Source organism: Rhopalosiphum maidis, chromosome 4 (assembly GCF_003676215.2).
Source record: "Rhopalosiphum maidis isolate BTI-1 chromosome 4, ASM367621v3, whole genome shotgun sequence".
Lineage (NCBI taxonomy): Eukaryota > Metazoa > Arthropoda > Insecta > Hemiptera > Aphididae > Rhopalosiphum > Rhopalosiphum maidis.
Window position 1 is genome coordinate 49,265,049 of NC_040880.1, and position 15,927 is coordinate 49,280,975.

At 22.5% G+C, this 15,927-nt stretch overlaps 2 protein-coding genes across 7 annotated transcripts in view; one reads left to right on the forward strand and one right to left on the reverse strand.

Annotated features, from left to right (window-relative positions):
• Positions 1-8,090, forward strand: part of LOC113556314 (regulator of G-protein signaling 17) — a 28,996-nt gene extending 20,906 nt beyond the window's left edge. For 2 of the 6 annotated variants that reach the window (XM_026961176.1, XM_026961177.1), the window contains exons 4-10: positions 1,108-1,149; positions 2,028-2,039; positions 2,557-2,637; positions 3,216-3,277; positions 3,737-3,903; positions 4,573-4,834; positions 6,255-8,089. In XM_026961176.1, the coding sequence (XP_026816977.1) occupies positions 1,108-1,149; positions 2,028-2,039; positions 2,557-2,637; positions 3,216-3,277; positions 3,737-3,903; positions 4,573-4,809 (601 nt within the window). In that variant the 3' untranslated portion in view covers positions 4,810-4,834; positions 6,255-8,089. Of the gene's footprint in view, positions 1-1,107; positions 1,150-2,027; positions 2,040-2,556; positions 2,638-3,215; positions 3,278-3,736; positions 3,904-4,572; positions 4,835-6,254 lie in introns of all 6 variants that reach the window. The other 4 variants (XM_026961180.1, XM_026961179.1, XM_026961181.1 and 1 more) reach the window with 4 other exon arrangements.
• Positions 8,091-8,196: 106 nt separating this feature from the next.
• Positions 8,197-9,401, reverse strand: LOC113556316 (ejaculatory bulb-specific protein 3-like). The gene is made up of 2 exons (XM_026961184.1): positions 9,146-9,401; positions 8,197-8,608 (listed from the first exon to the last, which is right to left on the reverse strand). Exons 1-2 carry the CDS (start codon positions 9,372-9,374, stop codon positions 8,400-8,402), a joined length of 438 nt encoding a protein of 145 aa, XP_026816985.1. The 5' UTR covers positions 9,375-9,401; the 3' UTR covers positions 8,197-8,399.
• Between the last annotated feature and the right edge of the window lie 6,526 nt (positions 9,402-15,927).

Genomic DNA, 15,927 nt, shown 5'->3' on the forward strand with positions numbered 1-15,927 from the left:
ACATTTTCTTTGTATTTATTTCTATTGAACAAAGGAATATATTCGTCGATAAAGACAAATGATTTTAATTTGTACTCAAATTGTTTGTGCTTGGATTTACTATTAGCTGAGTTAAATTTTTGAAAAAGAAAGTGTCACATAAATTTATACCAGAACGGCCTATCGAAGTACTTGAAACATATTCTAACTGCAGCCGAAATTTTTTTCCAAAAATTTCATATTTATTAAAAATGATAAATTTACCGGTGTCAACCTCGACACACAAAAGGACATTTTTTTCTTTAAAATTAATTAAGAACTATTTGCGAAACGTTACCGCTGAGGCTCTGGATATAGACCGGTTTAGCATTACTTAGTTATAGTTTACATAGAAATATTCATATCGATCCAGAGATATGATCAACCGTTTTTAAAAATAGAAATTTTGAATTTCTGTTGTAAAATTGAATTTTATTTTATATTATATACTATGCGTATTTAAATAATTATTAAAAATTCTAATAAATTTATATATAGGTGCTTAAAATATATATGTTTAATAATTGAACTATTTAAAGCGTTTAAAAATTGTTCATTATTTTATCACCGCTTGCTAAATCACCGCGAAAATTTATTTTAAGTATGGCCTTGCATATAAGTATGCTATACTTATACCCTGTTATTTTAATAGATAATATTTGAATTGGTATTTCATAGTAAATTAAAATAAATTATAAGAAGTACAAGAAAAAGTAGAAATAAACTTCAAATGAATATTATTAATTGGTATCAGTAAATAAGAACTGCATATTTCTTTTTTCACGGGCAAGTGCTCTGCCTTACCAACCTTTCTCTCATAAGGCACCCATGTTGTAGTGTATTGGATGGGTATATTTATTGAACGAGAAAAGTTGGGGAAGTATCCATGCATTTTGCATATGTATAAAAATATATATTGTTAGTGGACAATTTAAAAACATAATTATTTTTAATAATTTATAAAATTATATAATATTAAAAAAATATAAAATGCTACAGCATATGTGTATTGAGTTCCAAGACATATTTTTCATAATTTTTTCTTTTATTTAATATTTTATTTTAATTGACTTATTTGTGTACAATCAGTGTTTATTTGCATGCGTACAGGAGTAGGATATGCAAGCTATGGTAAGTAAAGATCAATTTATACATTAAGTGTATTTGGAAGTGTTAATTTTGAATTTAAATAAAAAATAATTCTTTAATAATAATAATATAAATAATATATTTTTATACCTATTAGCTAATACTATTTACGTGTATTCTTTTATTAAATGTACATATAACTATATAATCTAAATCATCATCCATAAAAAGTTAAAGTAGCTGTCAAAATACATTATAAAACTGTAAACTGTGTAATGTAATAAATAATTTAAATGACAGATTTTAAATATATAAAAAAAACTAAAAATCATTACTTTGTCACTGATAAAAATCAAATATTTTTCGAGGTTTTAAAATATAAGCATACAAAATAAATAATTGATAATTAAAAAATATAATAACACTAAAAAAGTAATAAATATGATTAATATTAATATGCAGATTCTGTGTTGTTATATTTATATTAGTAAATATAATTAGTATAATAATCAAACCTAATAATAATAATATAATGTTTTATTTTATAACAATATTACATACATTTGAAATTTGAATAAGAATTGATTTTAATGCTTATGATTACAAAAACTATATGGGATCATTTGAGAAGATAAACAAAATTATTATGTTTAATTTATATCATATAATACCATTAGCCTAATCATTAGACTATCCTTAAGACTCTAATGAATAATTATTATCGTGTATCTGTATTTATACCATATGTACATATATTAATAGTTATATGTGATTTTTAAAAGTCTAACATTTTACAAAATATATTAAGAAATATATTATTTAACATTATTTATCCTTTAAAGAAAATCATAATAAAATTATTCTTATCCTTATCTCTAACACGGTTTGTTGCTTTTTATTTTGAATTTTCACGCATACAGGGATCGTTTTTGGTAAGTATTATGTATAGATAAAAAAAATATGATCTACCAAGATGACTAAAGATTAATATTAATATTTATTATGTACCAATATTAAAAATTAAAAATTAATGTTAACTAACATTATTATCGTAGATGTATTCATGATTTTATGCTGTATTAATATATTATATTTAAAAATATTTTCACAACTACCTAATCTATCAGTTATCGTCGTATTTCTACCTAACCATTTTTGCGATGTGTTATACATAAAAGTTCAAATATATCATGTTCATAGTTATACATTAATTTAGTGTATAACTTAAAATAACAGTTAAAATCAAACATTGTAAACGAATCTGTCAATTACACAATTGGGTGTGCAATATATAATTATATAAATATTATTATGTATTAATACACCATAATATTCTTTTAGGACTAAAATAATAAACTCATAATATAATTATGATTATGATTTATAATAAAATATTGGATTTAAATTGGAAAAATATGTTGAGCTAACAATACTTATATATACTTTCAGTTTCCCATTAAAAGGTCATCCCCCCAAAACAAACGGAAACGGGTCTAGCGGCGGCATAATCGAAAATCCCGTCGAGCTAAGGTAAATTTATGGAAATGTATGCACTTGTACAGTTATGAAAAATAATATTTTGTAACAGGTATTAATCACAAACGTTAGCAACTAATTTAAAGTTGCACTAAATAGATCTACTTATGTTTTTAACTATAGACAAATTTATAAGAAATAACTTTTTCTAAGATATATTAAATATATTAGATTTGTGTAAATACATTTTTAAATTAAGGCCATAAATAAATGTAATTCAAAGGTCTTCAATACTATCTATGCAGATACCTAAAATCTACTTTAAACTGGGGCCAATACATTTCATTAACTTAATAATACTACTACATTACTACTTTTTCTATCATTTAATTCTACTAAAAAGTAAAAATATAATAGAGTGATTTCTCTAAAATTATTAACTCTAATGAATTAACTAATATAAATTATTAAAAATATTGGAGATGTGATGTTTAAAGTTTCTCTTATGTTTATCAAACTAATAAACTCCGAGACAATTGTCTACTTTTATGTATCTTCAATTTTTTTAATTTTTTTCTATGCTATAATATCAAATGTGATAAAAATTGTAATTATTATTATTATCATTACAGGCCCCCGTTGGACGAAATACGAAGTTGGAGTAAATCATTTGATCGACTTCTAAAGTGTCCTGGTAATTAAATCAATAAGTACTATAAGTATATTATATAATTTTATTGTGTTCTGTTTTCTTACTCATACAATTATATAATATATACAATATATACATACATCAGTATCGAATTAATAAATTTCTTACAAGGGGAACACATAATTTTCAAAAACCACTCATCAAAATTCCTTTTTTTCACCAAAGCCAAAATTTTAATATAAATCAATATAGAAACTATAGGGAGTATTTATTAAAACATTTAACACAAAATCAAATTTAGAAAACATTTTCAGTTTTGGATTAATAAAAAGGAAAATGTGTTTCTTCCTTATTTACAGTAAATATTGTGCTGCCATTTGACACACATATACACATCTATAATAAAAAACATATTATTATATTTATTACGTATAATATAATTGTGCTAAAAAGGTATAACATAACAAATATCATTATTTATTTTATTCTTTTTTTACGCAGCGGGAAAAAAGATATTTCGTGATTTCTTACGATGCGAATACAGCGAAGAGAACATATTGTTCTGGATGGCAGTTGAAGAGTTAAAAAAAGAATCGAATCCTGATGTAATAGAGGAAAAAGCTCGGTTCATTTACGAAGATTACATTTCGATTCTATCTCCTAAAGAAGTAAGTGTATTTTTAGAGATTCGTAGTAAATTGTAATAACATTAGAACAGGCAATAGTTATTATTTACGTGCATTTTAGGATATTTAAGTATTTTTTGGACTATTTCTATAAGTTGCAAATTTGTTATACTATGATATTTTAAATATTATTTGGATTAACATTGATTTTGTATTCATTGAAAAATAGATTATTTAAATTTACAATAATCAATGTAATATTATTTTTTTTTATCAAGTAAACAATAATATACCTAAAGTTAATATATAATTATCTACTTAAAATATATGTAACAATAAAATTCACTTATTATAAAAAAATCTATTTTATTAAATTATGATTTATAATAGATATAAAGAATATCTAATAAACAAACCATAATAATTAATAATCAGATAAAAATGTTATGAAATAAAAATAGTTAGATATAATGATAATATTATATTTATTTAATTTCATTGGGTACTTAGGTATATTCATGAGATTTTACTGTATTTTCTTATCAAAATAAAATGTATTTTATATTTATGTAAATATTTTTGAGAATAAAAATATGAAAAATAAGAAGTAAGTAGGTAAGTTCTCAGTTGATACAGGTAACCCGACTAATACGAGTAGTACTTATTTTATTTTAAGTTTTATTTACAACACGTATTATTTTTTTTATTTAGGTGAGTTTAGACTCTCGTGTTCGTGATATTGTCAATAAGAACATCAATCAACCATCATCTCATATGTTCGATGAAGCTCAGCTACAAATTTACACGCTTATGCATAGGGATTCTTATCCAAGATTTATTAACTCATCGCAGTACAAAAAATTAGCCAAACTCGAAAATGGAGCTACCGGTAATGCTCCAAACAGTGGCCAACAAACCCCAACCAAACGCAAACAGAGCAATATATGAAAAATAAACTTGGACAATTTTTCAGGTACTTATAATATTTATTACGTTGCTGACTTTATTTCATTTTGAGTTAGCTTTTAACTTTTATAAAAAAATTATTTTCAATTTCAATAAATAATTATCACTAAAAGTATATGATTTAATATACATACAGCCATTCGAATTTTTGTGTTGTAGTTAGAGTTGATGAAGTTTATTGAAATCTTTGAAGCTGTACTGTATATATAATCGAACCTTAGTTAAATTATGTTTTTATTGTTTATGTAAATATTAAAAAAAAACTAATTAAAAGTAAAAGTACTTAATTAGTCGATATCTATTAAGATATTATTTTTATCTGTGGAGACTATGTGATCCTAAAATGGAACATGATGTATATTCTTATGTTTTTTTTGTCCAATTTTATTTTCAATTCTCCTATGTTTAGTCTATTTATAAAAATTATGTAGATCAATTTTTTAGGGGAAAACTTTAAACCAGTTTTTACCAACCGTTTTACTAAAACTAATGTAATTTCCTAAAGATATTTTTGTATTTTTTTGATATTTTTATTTCTATATAAGATCAGCGTTATCTATATCGTAGGCAAATAATATTATGTTGGATTTTATTGGGAATTTACATTACTTATTTATTATGTTAATTACCACTGATTAAACAGTAATAATGTAACAGATAATAATAACCCTTGTAATACAAGTAGTTTACTTAAATAAAATTTGTTTTGATCAATAATATTGAAAATAGAAGTTTTTTGTCCCTCTTTAAATTGAATAAAACTGGAGTTATAAAATATTTCATAACTATTGAAATAAAAATACTTTCATAATTTGTTTGAAACTTCGTTTAGTACCATAATTAAATTGTTTTCGTAGATTATATTTATTTTGTGGTTTCGGTTTAGTTTTTCTCTTAATTTATGTTATTAGCAAATATTTTCCATGGGTCATGACTTTTAATGGTTTTTACTACGAATTTTGTCAAAGTTCTATAAATATTTTAATTTTATACAATCAATTATGTTATTTTTAATTTGTTATTATCAAATATCATATTTTTTATTTGATTTCATTATTCCTTTATGGCATCTTTGATTTTTTTGAATTATTCTTATTTTTTTCTTATTGTGAGTTCAGCTATATGATATACTTCGTGTTAACAACTCATCAGTGAGATAGGATATACAACACCCGTATCAGCCTGTTTTTTTTTCATTATTAGACTTAATAATGGACAATATAAAATTGTAGATTCAATGTCGACAGAAGATCTAGTAAAATTTTCCATTTATTTTTAATATATTTATGCACGTGTTAACAAAAGTTGATGAATTTTTATGATTGTAAAACAAACTTATATTAAGCAAACCTATGAATATTATTCTTAAATGTAAAAAAAAATTAAAACTAAATTATAATATTGGTATTATTTTTCATATTTTTCAGCGATAATAATTCGTATTTGGTGTTCAAGCCTGCGTTTGGACCCATGTATTTGGGACCAGAATTGATAAAATGTTCGTAGATTAACATATTATACAGGTAGAATAAGGAAAAATTTGTATTTAAAACCGCGATGTAAAAATAAATTAGGTTTTAATTATTAAGGAAATAAATGTTTTATACATAATAATTAAAAAAATTTATTTCATTCGCAACAATACATTTTTTGTATCTTAAAAATAGTAGTTATTATAATTTTATATCATCACTATCTTGTGTTTGTCATGTGAGTACTTTCATTGAAGTACCTAATTGTTTTTATATTAAACTTACACAACACAAATTCTTTTCTCTAAAAGTATGCAATATTTAATAAATTATTATGTGTAAATATAAAACAATAATGATTAATGTCATACATTATAAATAAGTTTATATTAAAACGAAATTGTGTTACCTACAAAATTTAATGCTATATAATTGCATATAATAATTATTTAAGACTAATATACGCAATACTCGGTATTCAATACAATTTAATTCGATACACTGATGGTATTTAACTCAATTTAAATGTTTTAATAGAATCGTTAATTTTTGTAATTGTCATACCTACTTCCGTTCTATATGATTTCGTACAAACAATGTAATAGTAAAACATAATTTACTACATAATCTTTCTAGTCTAAAAAAAAGACTGTATAATTTTAATTCATTTATATGATTACCTCTGTCATTCTTGTATTAGTTTTTTTTATTTATTTTATTTTTATGTCATATAAGAAGCTTTTAACTGTGCCAATTAATCTTATGAGTTTATGATTATTATTGTTTTTTTTTTTTTTTAGTATTGTTAATATGACATTTAAAACAAATTTAAAATGTACAATACTACGGAACACACAATTTCCTAGACTTGAATTAAGGTGCACTTTACGCACACATTTCTAATGAACAAATTTAGTATGTTTCTTCAAAATATAGTATAATACATATTAAAATATTATACTTAGTTCAGACTAATAATAATTATTTTAGATACACAATATAATATTATGTATGACCGGTAAAATTAACATAACAGGGTACAACATTTTCCTTGTTTCATAAAATATTGTACTCCCAGGATTGTCGTGAGAGACTAGTTCATCATTCTTAATGAGAACTAAGCTTTCAATCAAGTTCGATAGTAGACTTTTATAGGCATAATTTAATATTACTCATAAAAACAATATTATACTATGTAAACATTTTTTAGTAATTTTACTTGGGTAGAACATTTATATTGAAATTATATAATTCTTGTGAATTTCTACCGTTGAAAAAAAACTGCAGTAATTTATTTTGTTATCCTTTTAGTATAACACCTCTATATTGTATTAAGCACAACTTAACAATTATACAAAAATAATAATGTAAATAATTCTTGAATTTTTTGGTTCATTAATTAGAAATTAATGTGAAATAATATGATCGTTATGGGTACTCGGCTAATACATAGTTGAAGTGGAAGTTAAAGCATGTTCGAAATTTTGTTTTTGTATTATACTTATACGAGTTAAATTGCCTATATAAATTATCTCGTTTAGATCATGGTAATAGTAATAATTGTTATAGGCTAACGAATTATATTGAGTTGTCAATATGAATGTTCAATTTTAAAACAATAATAATTATTATTAGTACTTATTAAATTTATTACTATCATTTTTAAATAATATTTTAGTGCGTAATAATGTTATTATTACATTATAAGGATAATGATTTGACAACGAACTGTGAATTTTTTTTAACACTCGTAAGATTTTATAGAATACGAAATGATTAATCTTAATTAAAATGACTGCTTTTATTTCAAATTAAATACAAAACTGTATGTTAATTGAGTATATATATTATTCTTCATTTTTATGTTTTAGACGAATACAAAATAAATATAACATAATAAAAACATAAACCAAAATATTTATTATTTCCTTTATGATCTTAACAGAATAAACAAACAAGAATTGTACATATAAATAAGTAATGATATTTTTATTATTTTTGTATACATTTGATAAATAGTGCGTATAGGTACTACATTCTTATGTATTGAAAAACTAAATTATTATTAACTACTAATTGGTTAACTACTTGTCCTTATAATTAAAATTTAATAAAACCTTTTTTCTTTTCTTCTGACAAATATTGTTGGAATTTCTGGAAATGTTCACGTTTAGGGTCCCATTTGTCAAGAAGCTGTTTCCACTCTGCATCATAATCTTTCTGGAGTCTGTCAACAACTTTAAGAGCAGCATTTTTTTGCGTGGGATTGCATTTCGAACATTGTGTTTTTAAGGCATCAGGTAAAATTTCTGTAAAACGGAAATATTTAAGATTAGTGTTTATATTTTATTTTATTTCTAACACATTACTATGTTCTATAAAAATAATAAAATAATGTTTCATGTAAAAAATATCATTGGATTAATAACACATTAACGTTATACACATACCTACTATCAACAGTTTATTTTTCTATTAGGTGTTTGATTTAAATTTCTAATTTTAGAATAAATTATTGAAATCTCTAGTTTAATCATAAGGACCAATATATTTCACATATTTATGAACTAAATTTAATGTACTTTTATGAAAGTCGGGCTGTTATAATATAACTATCAGTGATAGCCTATCATTTATTGGTTTAAAAAATAATTAAAAAGTAAATAGTAATATATATACCGTAAAGCTTGGTGATTTAGTAAAAAGTGTGTTGGTTTTAATAAAAACCTACTATCTAACTCACTAGCAGAGTATTGGGAATCATACTGAATGGTAAAGAAATTATATCTAACATGTTAAAATGTAATTATTTTTGTCAACTATAAAGGTGCAGTTAGTATACATACTTCTTAGTTCAGCTCCTTCGGGAGTACACGGTTTTTTGTCCAACAAACATTGAACGTAGCTATTTACTAATCTTTTGGAAGCCAGAACTTGGTCAACATCAATATGGTCGTATTTAGTAGTGTAAGCGGGACCGCTTGCGGCTACAGCATCTTTTTGCGGCGCTCCGACCGTTTGGTCCACTGCGAACACCGCCAAAACAACACAGACTACTGCAATTCTTGAATCCATGGCGTACAATTGTATACTGAATAGACAACGATTCAGACTGGCTTTTATAAGCACTAATCATTGGAATCAATCGTGTGTTGTTTTTTTTTTTTTTATACTTTGCCAAACTAAGACAAAGTGTGGTATAACAGCATTATAATTTATGCTCGATGACCTTCTAGTGACGCGTGATTGTCGTCATAGTACCTACCTCTTGAACTCATTTCCCCATTGCCCGACCCACCAGTTGGTTAGTACTTATTTCCTTGATTACCGCCTATACTTGTTATGCATAAATATTATTGTTGTGGTATCGAACGGCCTGACCAGGAATGCGTTTTTATGTTCAATTTTTGTGGTCCAGGAGCGTAATACATCATAATATTGCCGGCGGTTCTTCTTGGAACACAAATAAATTACCTGCTAATTATTATAAAAAATAGTCTCAGCAAAGTATGTTAAATTATTATTATTATAATTACATTTTAGAGAAATTTTGTTTACCTACGTCAATCGTACGTCATTATGATATCATAATTTTCCGTTAAACGTATTCTTCGAAATATCATTATGTTTACAAACTCATAATTGCGTACATCAAATCGTATTCGTGACTCCGTATGATAAATTTCGTTAAAATTAAAAGAAAAATTATAAGTATAAAAATTGTATGATGGTTATTTTTTATTGGCGTATGTATAATATTATTTTATTCTACTTAACATTTTTTAAATTAATATTCGCTATTCTTAACTGTTAAATAATAAATATTTTTTCACAGGAATTTAATTTAATCCAATATAACATCAAAAATATTAAACGTATCATAAATAATAAATTGTATTATTGTTTTTAACTGACTTATATTATAACATTCTATGTGTGTTGATATCTTGACTAATTCATTTAAACAATATATTTTTATTAGTATAAGACTAGATGAATTAAAAATCATAATTTTAACATACAAATTGTTTTGAGTGAACTTCATTGACGAGATTACTATAATTTCATACGAAAGACAAATCTGAAGAAAAACGAATTTTTTTTTGTCGAGATGTTTTATGATAAATCTATATTGCTATTAGTAATTTATTTTTTTTATTAGTAAATAATATAATAATATTATATATTGAAGATTTAATTATGAACAATTTATAATAATATGAGTATACAGTGGTGGCAAAAAATTTCAAGTTTCCACGAATAATATTTTTTTATTACAAAAAATATACAAAACTGATTTTTTTGTTTGAAATATATTCAATTTTATCAACATTTTAACTTGAAATTTCAATTAAAAAATTTATTCGAGCATTTATATATTTTTAATATTTTTAAATTGAAAAATTGAAAATCACTTATGTGGGATCTTGTTTTATTTTTTAAGCTGACAAAGCCTAAAATGTATTACCAGTTCCTAAAAACAAAATTCAATTATTTCAAATGCCTATAAATAGTTTAAAAATCTCATAATATTTTGATATTATGATATATATTTTCAGTAATATATCATATTATATAGATAATTCTAATAAAAAAATTTGGTTGAATCTCTGATTATTTAGGATTATAAGTTTTTGAGTTATAATAAAAAAAACCCGATTCGATTTTGCAGCGTAAAATTTAAATGTGTATTTATTAAAATAATTTTTTTTTTTTTATAGTAATAACTAATAGTATAAGTAAGTATAATAATTTTTATCTATTCAAAATATTAACTAGATCTACTTTACTAACACAGAAAATGTATTTAAGTTGAAGATTAAAACATTTTTTAATAATTTAAAATGTAACTACAGAGACAGAAATATAAACTAAAACAATATTATTTTAACAGTAAAAATATTTATATCTTCTCAATATTACAAATTATGCATATTTAAAGTTATAATTTAAGGTCGTTGTAATGTATGTGTTAAATTCAAAAAAAAAATACCCCTTTTAAAATCAATACATTTATTGCTTCAGTATAATAAAATGTAATAAATGTTTGAATTAAGTAAAACATTATGCATCAACATTCGCTACTTGATAAGCTACTCCTTATTCACCTACTGTAACTGTTTAAAAAATAAGAATATTTAACTCCAATATCATAGATTTTGCATTAAGATAATAGGAAATGCAGTTTAATTTATGTAACCTAAAATCTATCAGATTAGATAAAAAATTAATACAATCCCTTGATTTAATCTGATATTATTAGAAAAAAATTACCAAAGTAATTGTACACCCACGTGTGAATTTATATGTAGAATAAATTATTTCAATATAATTCATTAAATATATATCTATAGAAATCACACTAAACATATAGATTTAAATTGAAGAATAGATCTTAATAACTCTTATTGCAATAATATAGTACATTCCTAGTATGAACTTTATAAATACATGATTTTCATAATAGTATAATACAAAGAATCATACATAATTTGATGAAAGTTAAACTTTTCACAATATTCCTTATTTATCAAGCAAATTAATACACATATAAAAAAGTTCTGAAAAATAACAAAAAAATAACTTTTCAGAAAAATGTTTTAAAAAAATATTATTTAAATTAATTGATTATGAACACTTCAACCGAATTATAAGCACTTAGTGCTAATAGCCAATTTGTCGATATAGAATAGTCAAACAAAATAAAAATAATAAACAATTCCGTGGTAAAATATTATGTATAGAAGATAAGTTTCCTAATTTAATTTAAATAAACTCTTAAAATTAATGTTAGGAAGTAAAAGATAAAAGTTGTTGTTTAATAAACCTAATAAACCTATTAGTTCTAACTTCTAAAATATCTTTCTTAACACAATATATTAGAATTAATTCATTATAATGAATTTGATTGAATCATTTACATTTAAAATATATTTTTTACAGAAAACCCATATTATAATATTAATTAAAAATACTTTAGTGCAACATATATTATTTTTTTTAATTTTATGAAAGCATAAAGGATTTTGTCAATAATTTAATTTTAAAAAACAATCTTCAAAAATCTACATACAAATGTGTGATCTGAGTACTGTTAAGCATATTGTTTTACAAAAATTATATACTATATATAGTACGAGCGTATAAATAGTAATATAGTATACTAGATAACGTGTTTTATAGAGTAACTTATATAACCTAATAAGTATGCTAATTTCTTTATACATTATAATTTATCCATAATATAATTCAAATCTATTAAGTATTAACTGAGAATAAAATTTTATTTATATTTTGTAAATCTATTAACTATTGTTTTATTCATTAGAAATTAATGTTAATTTTTTTAACTAAATTGTATAATGGAATGAAGAGGAAATATATATATATTGCCAAAATGCTATAAGTACTCTAGATTATTAAAAACATGGGTTATATGGATGTTACATATTTTATTATGTTACATGCTATAATGTATAGTCTATGACTTTAAAACGTTAATATTGTGTCCAAGTACGCTTACTTTTTAAATTTTAAGCAAATATTTAAATTATTCTTTATTAGTTGACAAAGAAAAATATAGAAATGTAATGATAATAATTAATTTTCAAAACAAGAAAATATGTTGATAAACTAGTATAAAATGTGGTTACATTTTATTTTAAAAGTGACCTTGCTTTAAAAAATATACTTATTTGAGTGTACATTATACCTGTTTTATATTTTAGTAGAATAATTATAATTTCCAAGACCTTGAAAATCATTACAATAAAAGTATTTTTTTTTTAATCATTACAAAAACATTTTTTTTAATGTAAAAGTATAGTTACTTTTATTTGAATGTTTTACGTGGCTCGTTAGTAATAAATATTGTGTAATTACTTATTGATATAAGAATATAATAATTAATATTGATAGGGTAGGTTTTTTAGTAAGTAGTTTAAACATTATGATTACAAAATATCTTAAACTGCATTCAAATATAAATTTGTAAAGCTTTTAAGAAGTTATTATATTTTTAGTAATGCAATCTTGATGCTGTAAAGATGATTCATTAAATATAAATATATGTTGATATTTATCAAATTTTTAAAATAAACTACGAAGCATTTATTTTATTGAAATAAAAAATAAATAAAAAAAAACAATTTTTCCTTATTATAATTATAGACTATAGTTGTCATTATAAGCAGCAAATAAATTAAATATTAGAAAATTAGTAATTAAACACTAATTGTTATCAAAAAAATCAATTTTTATTTCTTTATAATTTTCTTTGTATAAAATCCACACTTAAGTGAAATGTTATAGTCAACTCTTTGAATGTAATTAAAATACTATCTTCTTGATAGAATAATTTTAAGTAAACATAACATAAGGATATAGAGATTATAATAAGATATCACTATTTAATATGAGGTTAATGTCAACTTGAATTAAGGACTAAGCTTATGCTAATGCAATGGAAATATAATTTTAGGGTGTTGCGAATATCAGAAATGATGACATAGATCTAATTGCAACGGTATTAAATCGTAAGACATAATTTATCTCAAATAATTACACGATATAATCGGAAATCGGGAATAAAAAAACTAAAATAAATTAGTACATATTGTTTTTTCTCCATTCAACTTTATAAAGCTTAAAGATTTTTCAAAAGTTCTTGATAATAATCATCGTTTCTTTTTTTTAAAATTATTATTCATAAGATTGGTGTTTAAATTTGAAAAATATATATAATTAATTGAAAATATGTTTATATAATGTATAAATATATATTATATTAAAAATTTAAGTATATAATTATTTGAACTTATATATTTATTTATATTTATATGTTAGACTTTTATTTTATTTGAATATTTTACTATCTTATATACAACGATTAAACATACAATATTATTTTATAATATTTATTTATTTTTAGTTTTAAAAATTACAAATTAGGTTTTTTATTATAAATTAATTGACGCTAGGACTTTACTGAAATGTATAGACTTTAAACTTTTATATAAATAATTATCAAAACTCTTAAAATTTACTTCTAAAATGTATTGAAACTTCAAGAAGATATACTTAAAGATAAAATTCAATTTTAAAAAGAAAAAATCCTAAACATGTTGAATAAAATAAGCCAGGGAAGTCACTTTGAGACTAAATAAAAATTAATTTACTAAAAATACAACTAAACTGAAATTACAATCAAAATTGAAGATAAAAACATTTTTTCTACTTTAAAAATGTATTTAGTTCTACAAATAAATAAAAATCAAGAATTGTATTGTTTATAAGTTATAACTAATCAGTAATAATTTATCGTAACGATAAAAATGAATCTATAAAATAAAAATTTTTGATATTTATGGTTTAGTCAACTGAATGCCACAATTTTTAAAGAATTTTAAATAGATAAAAAAGGTAAATATAATAAAGGTACTATAATTTTATTAAGTTAATCACCAAATGAAATTCTGGCACCATCATCCGCAGAAATCATCTTTAAAAAAAAATTCAATCAATTTTATCTGAAATACAAGTGTATCGGTGACCTCAAAAGTCTTTTTTATTGTCTAGCAATACAATAATAAGATACAAAACAAGTTATTATACTCGTGATTCAACAAGTTTGAGGCAGTTTGCCTTTAAGAAATCCATAATTATGATTTATTACTTATTTACGTAGTTTTTATTCTTTAAAATTACATGTATTTTAAATTAATCAAATAAAGTTATTTATTGATTCATAGAGTCTTTTATAGAAAAATATTATTTGATTTAAAATGTTTACTATATTACATTCATATAATGTAAACTCAAATCATTGAAAATATTAGTATAAATAAATGTATAATTTAAAAACTTAACTATTCCTAATGCAAATAATCTGGTTATTCATTAAAATTTGAACTCAAAGATTTCAATAATTCTTAAATATATTTATGAATGTAGCAGATATGATAATTCTAATTTTTGAAATAAACAGGATAGAATAAAAAACAAATTACTTATAGATAATTTAGGTATGGCACGAGTTTTGTACAATATTAGGAAGAATATATCGTGAGAGTTTGGTTGTATTATGATTCGAAGTGATTCAAATTCAGAGACAGTGAATATGAAAATTAATGTATATGATAAAGAGGGAATACATAGGAAGAGATGTATTGATAAAATATTGAATTGAACAAAACGAGTTGGTGTGAGTAAAGATGAGGTGTAAGACATACATCTTTAAAGAGGCGGGTCCATTTTCCTCCAAAAACAAGATACCGTTTTCCTTCATTATCAGTTTTCCTCCAAAACAATAAAAAATAATTCTTGACCATTTTCCTCCAATAAATAAAATAATAAAATCATCATTCGTTGTCAGAATGTCAAATTAAAAATAAAATAATAATAAAAATTTAGATAATAATTAATAATAAGTTGTTGATGATAATGCAACCAGACAATAGGTAAAATATAAAATATAGTAAAATCACTACAGTATATAATATTATATTATTTTATAATTATAAGACATTTTAAGCAATAAAAGAATATCTATTTAAAGAAAATAAAAATTAAATATAATATGAATAATTATTTTACTTTTTGTAATTACATACCTAGAAATTAAGCGACC

Coding starts and splice junctions, on each gene's coding strand:
- LOC113556316 (XM_026961184.1), bottom strand. CDS start 9,374: ATGGATTCAAGAATTGCAGTAGTCTGTGTTGTTTTGGCGGTGTTCGCA. Junction 8,609..9,145: donor CGAAGGAGCTGAACTAAGAA/GTATGTATACTA, acceptor TCCGTTTTACAG/AAATTTTACCTGATGCCTTA.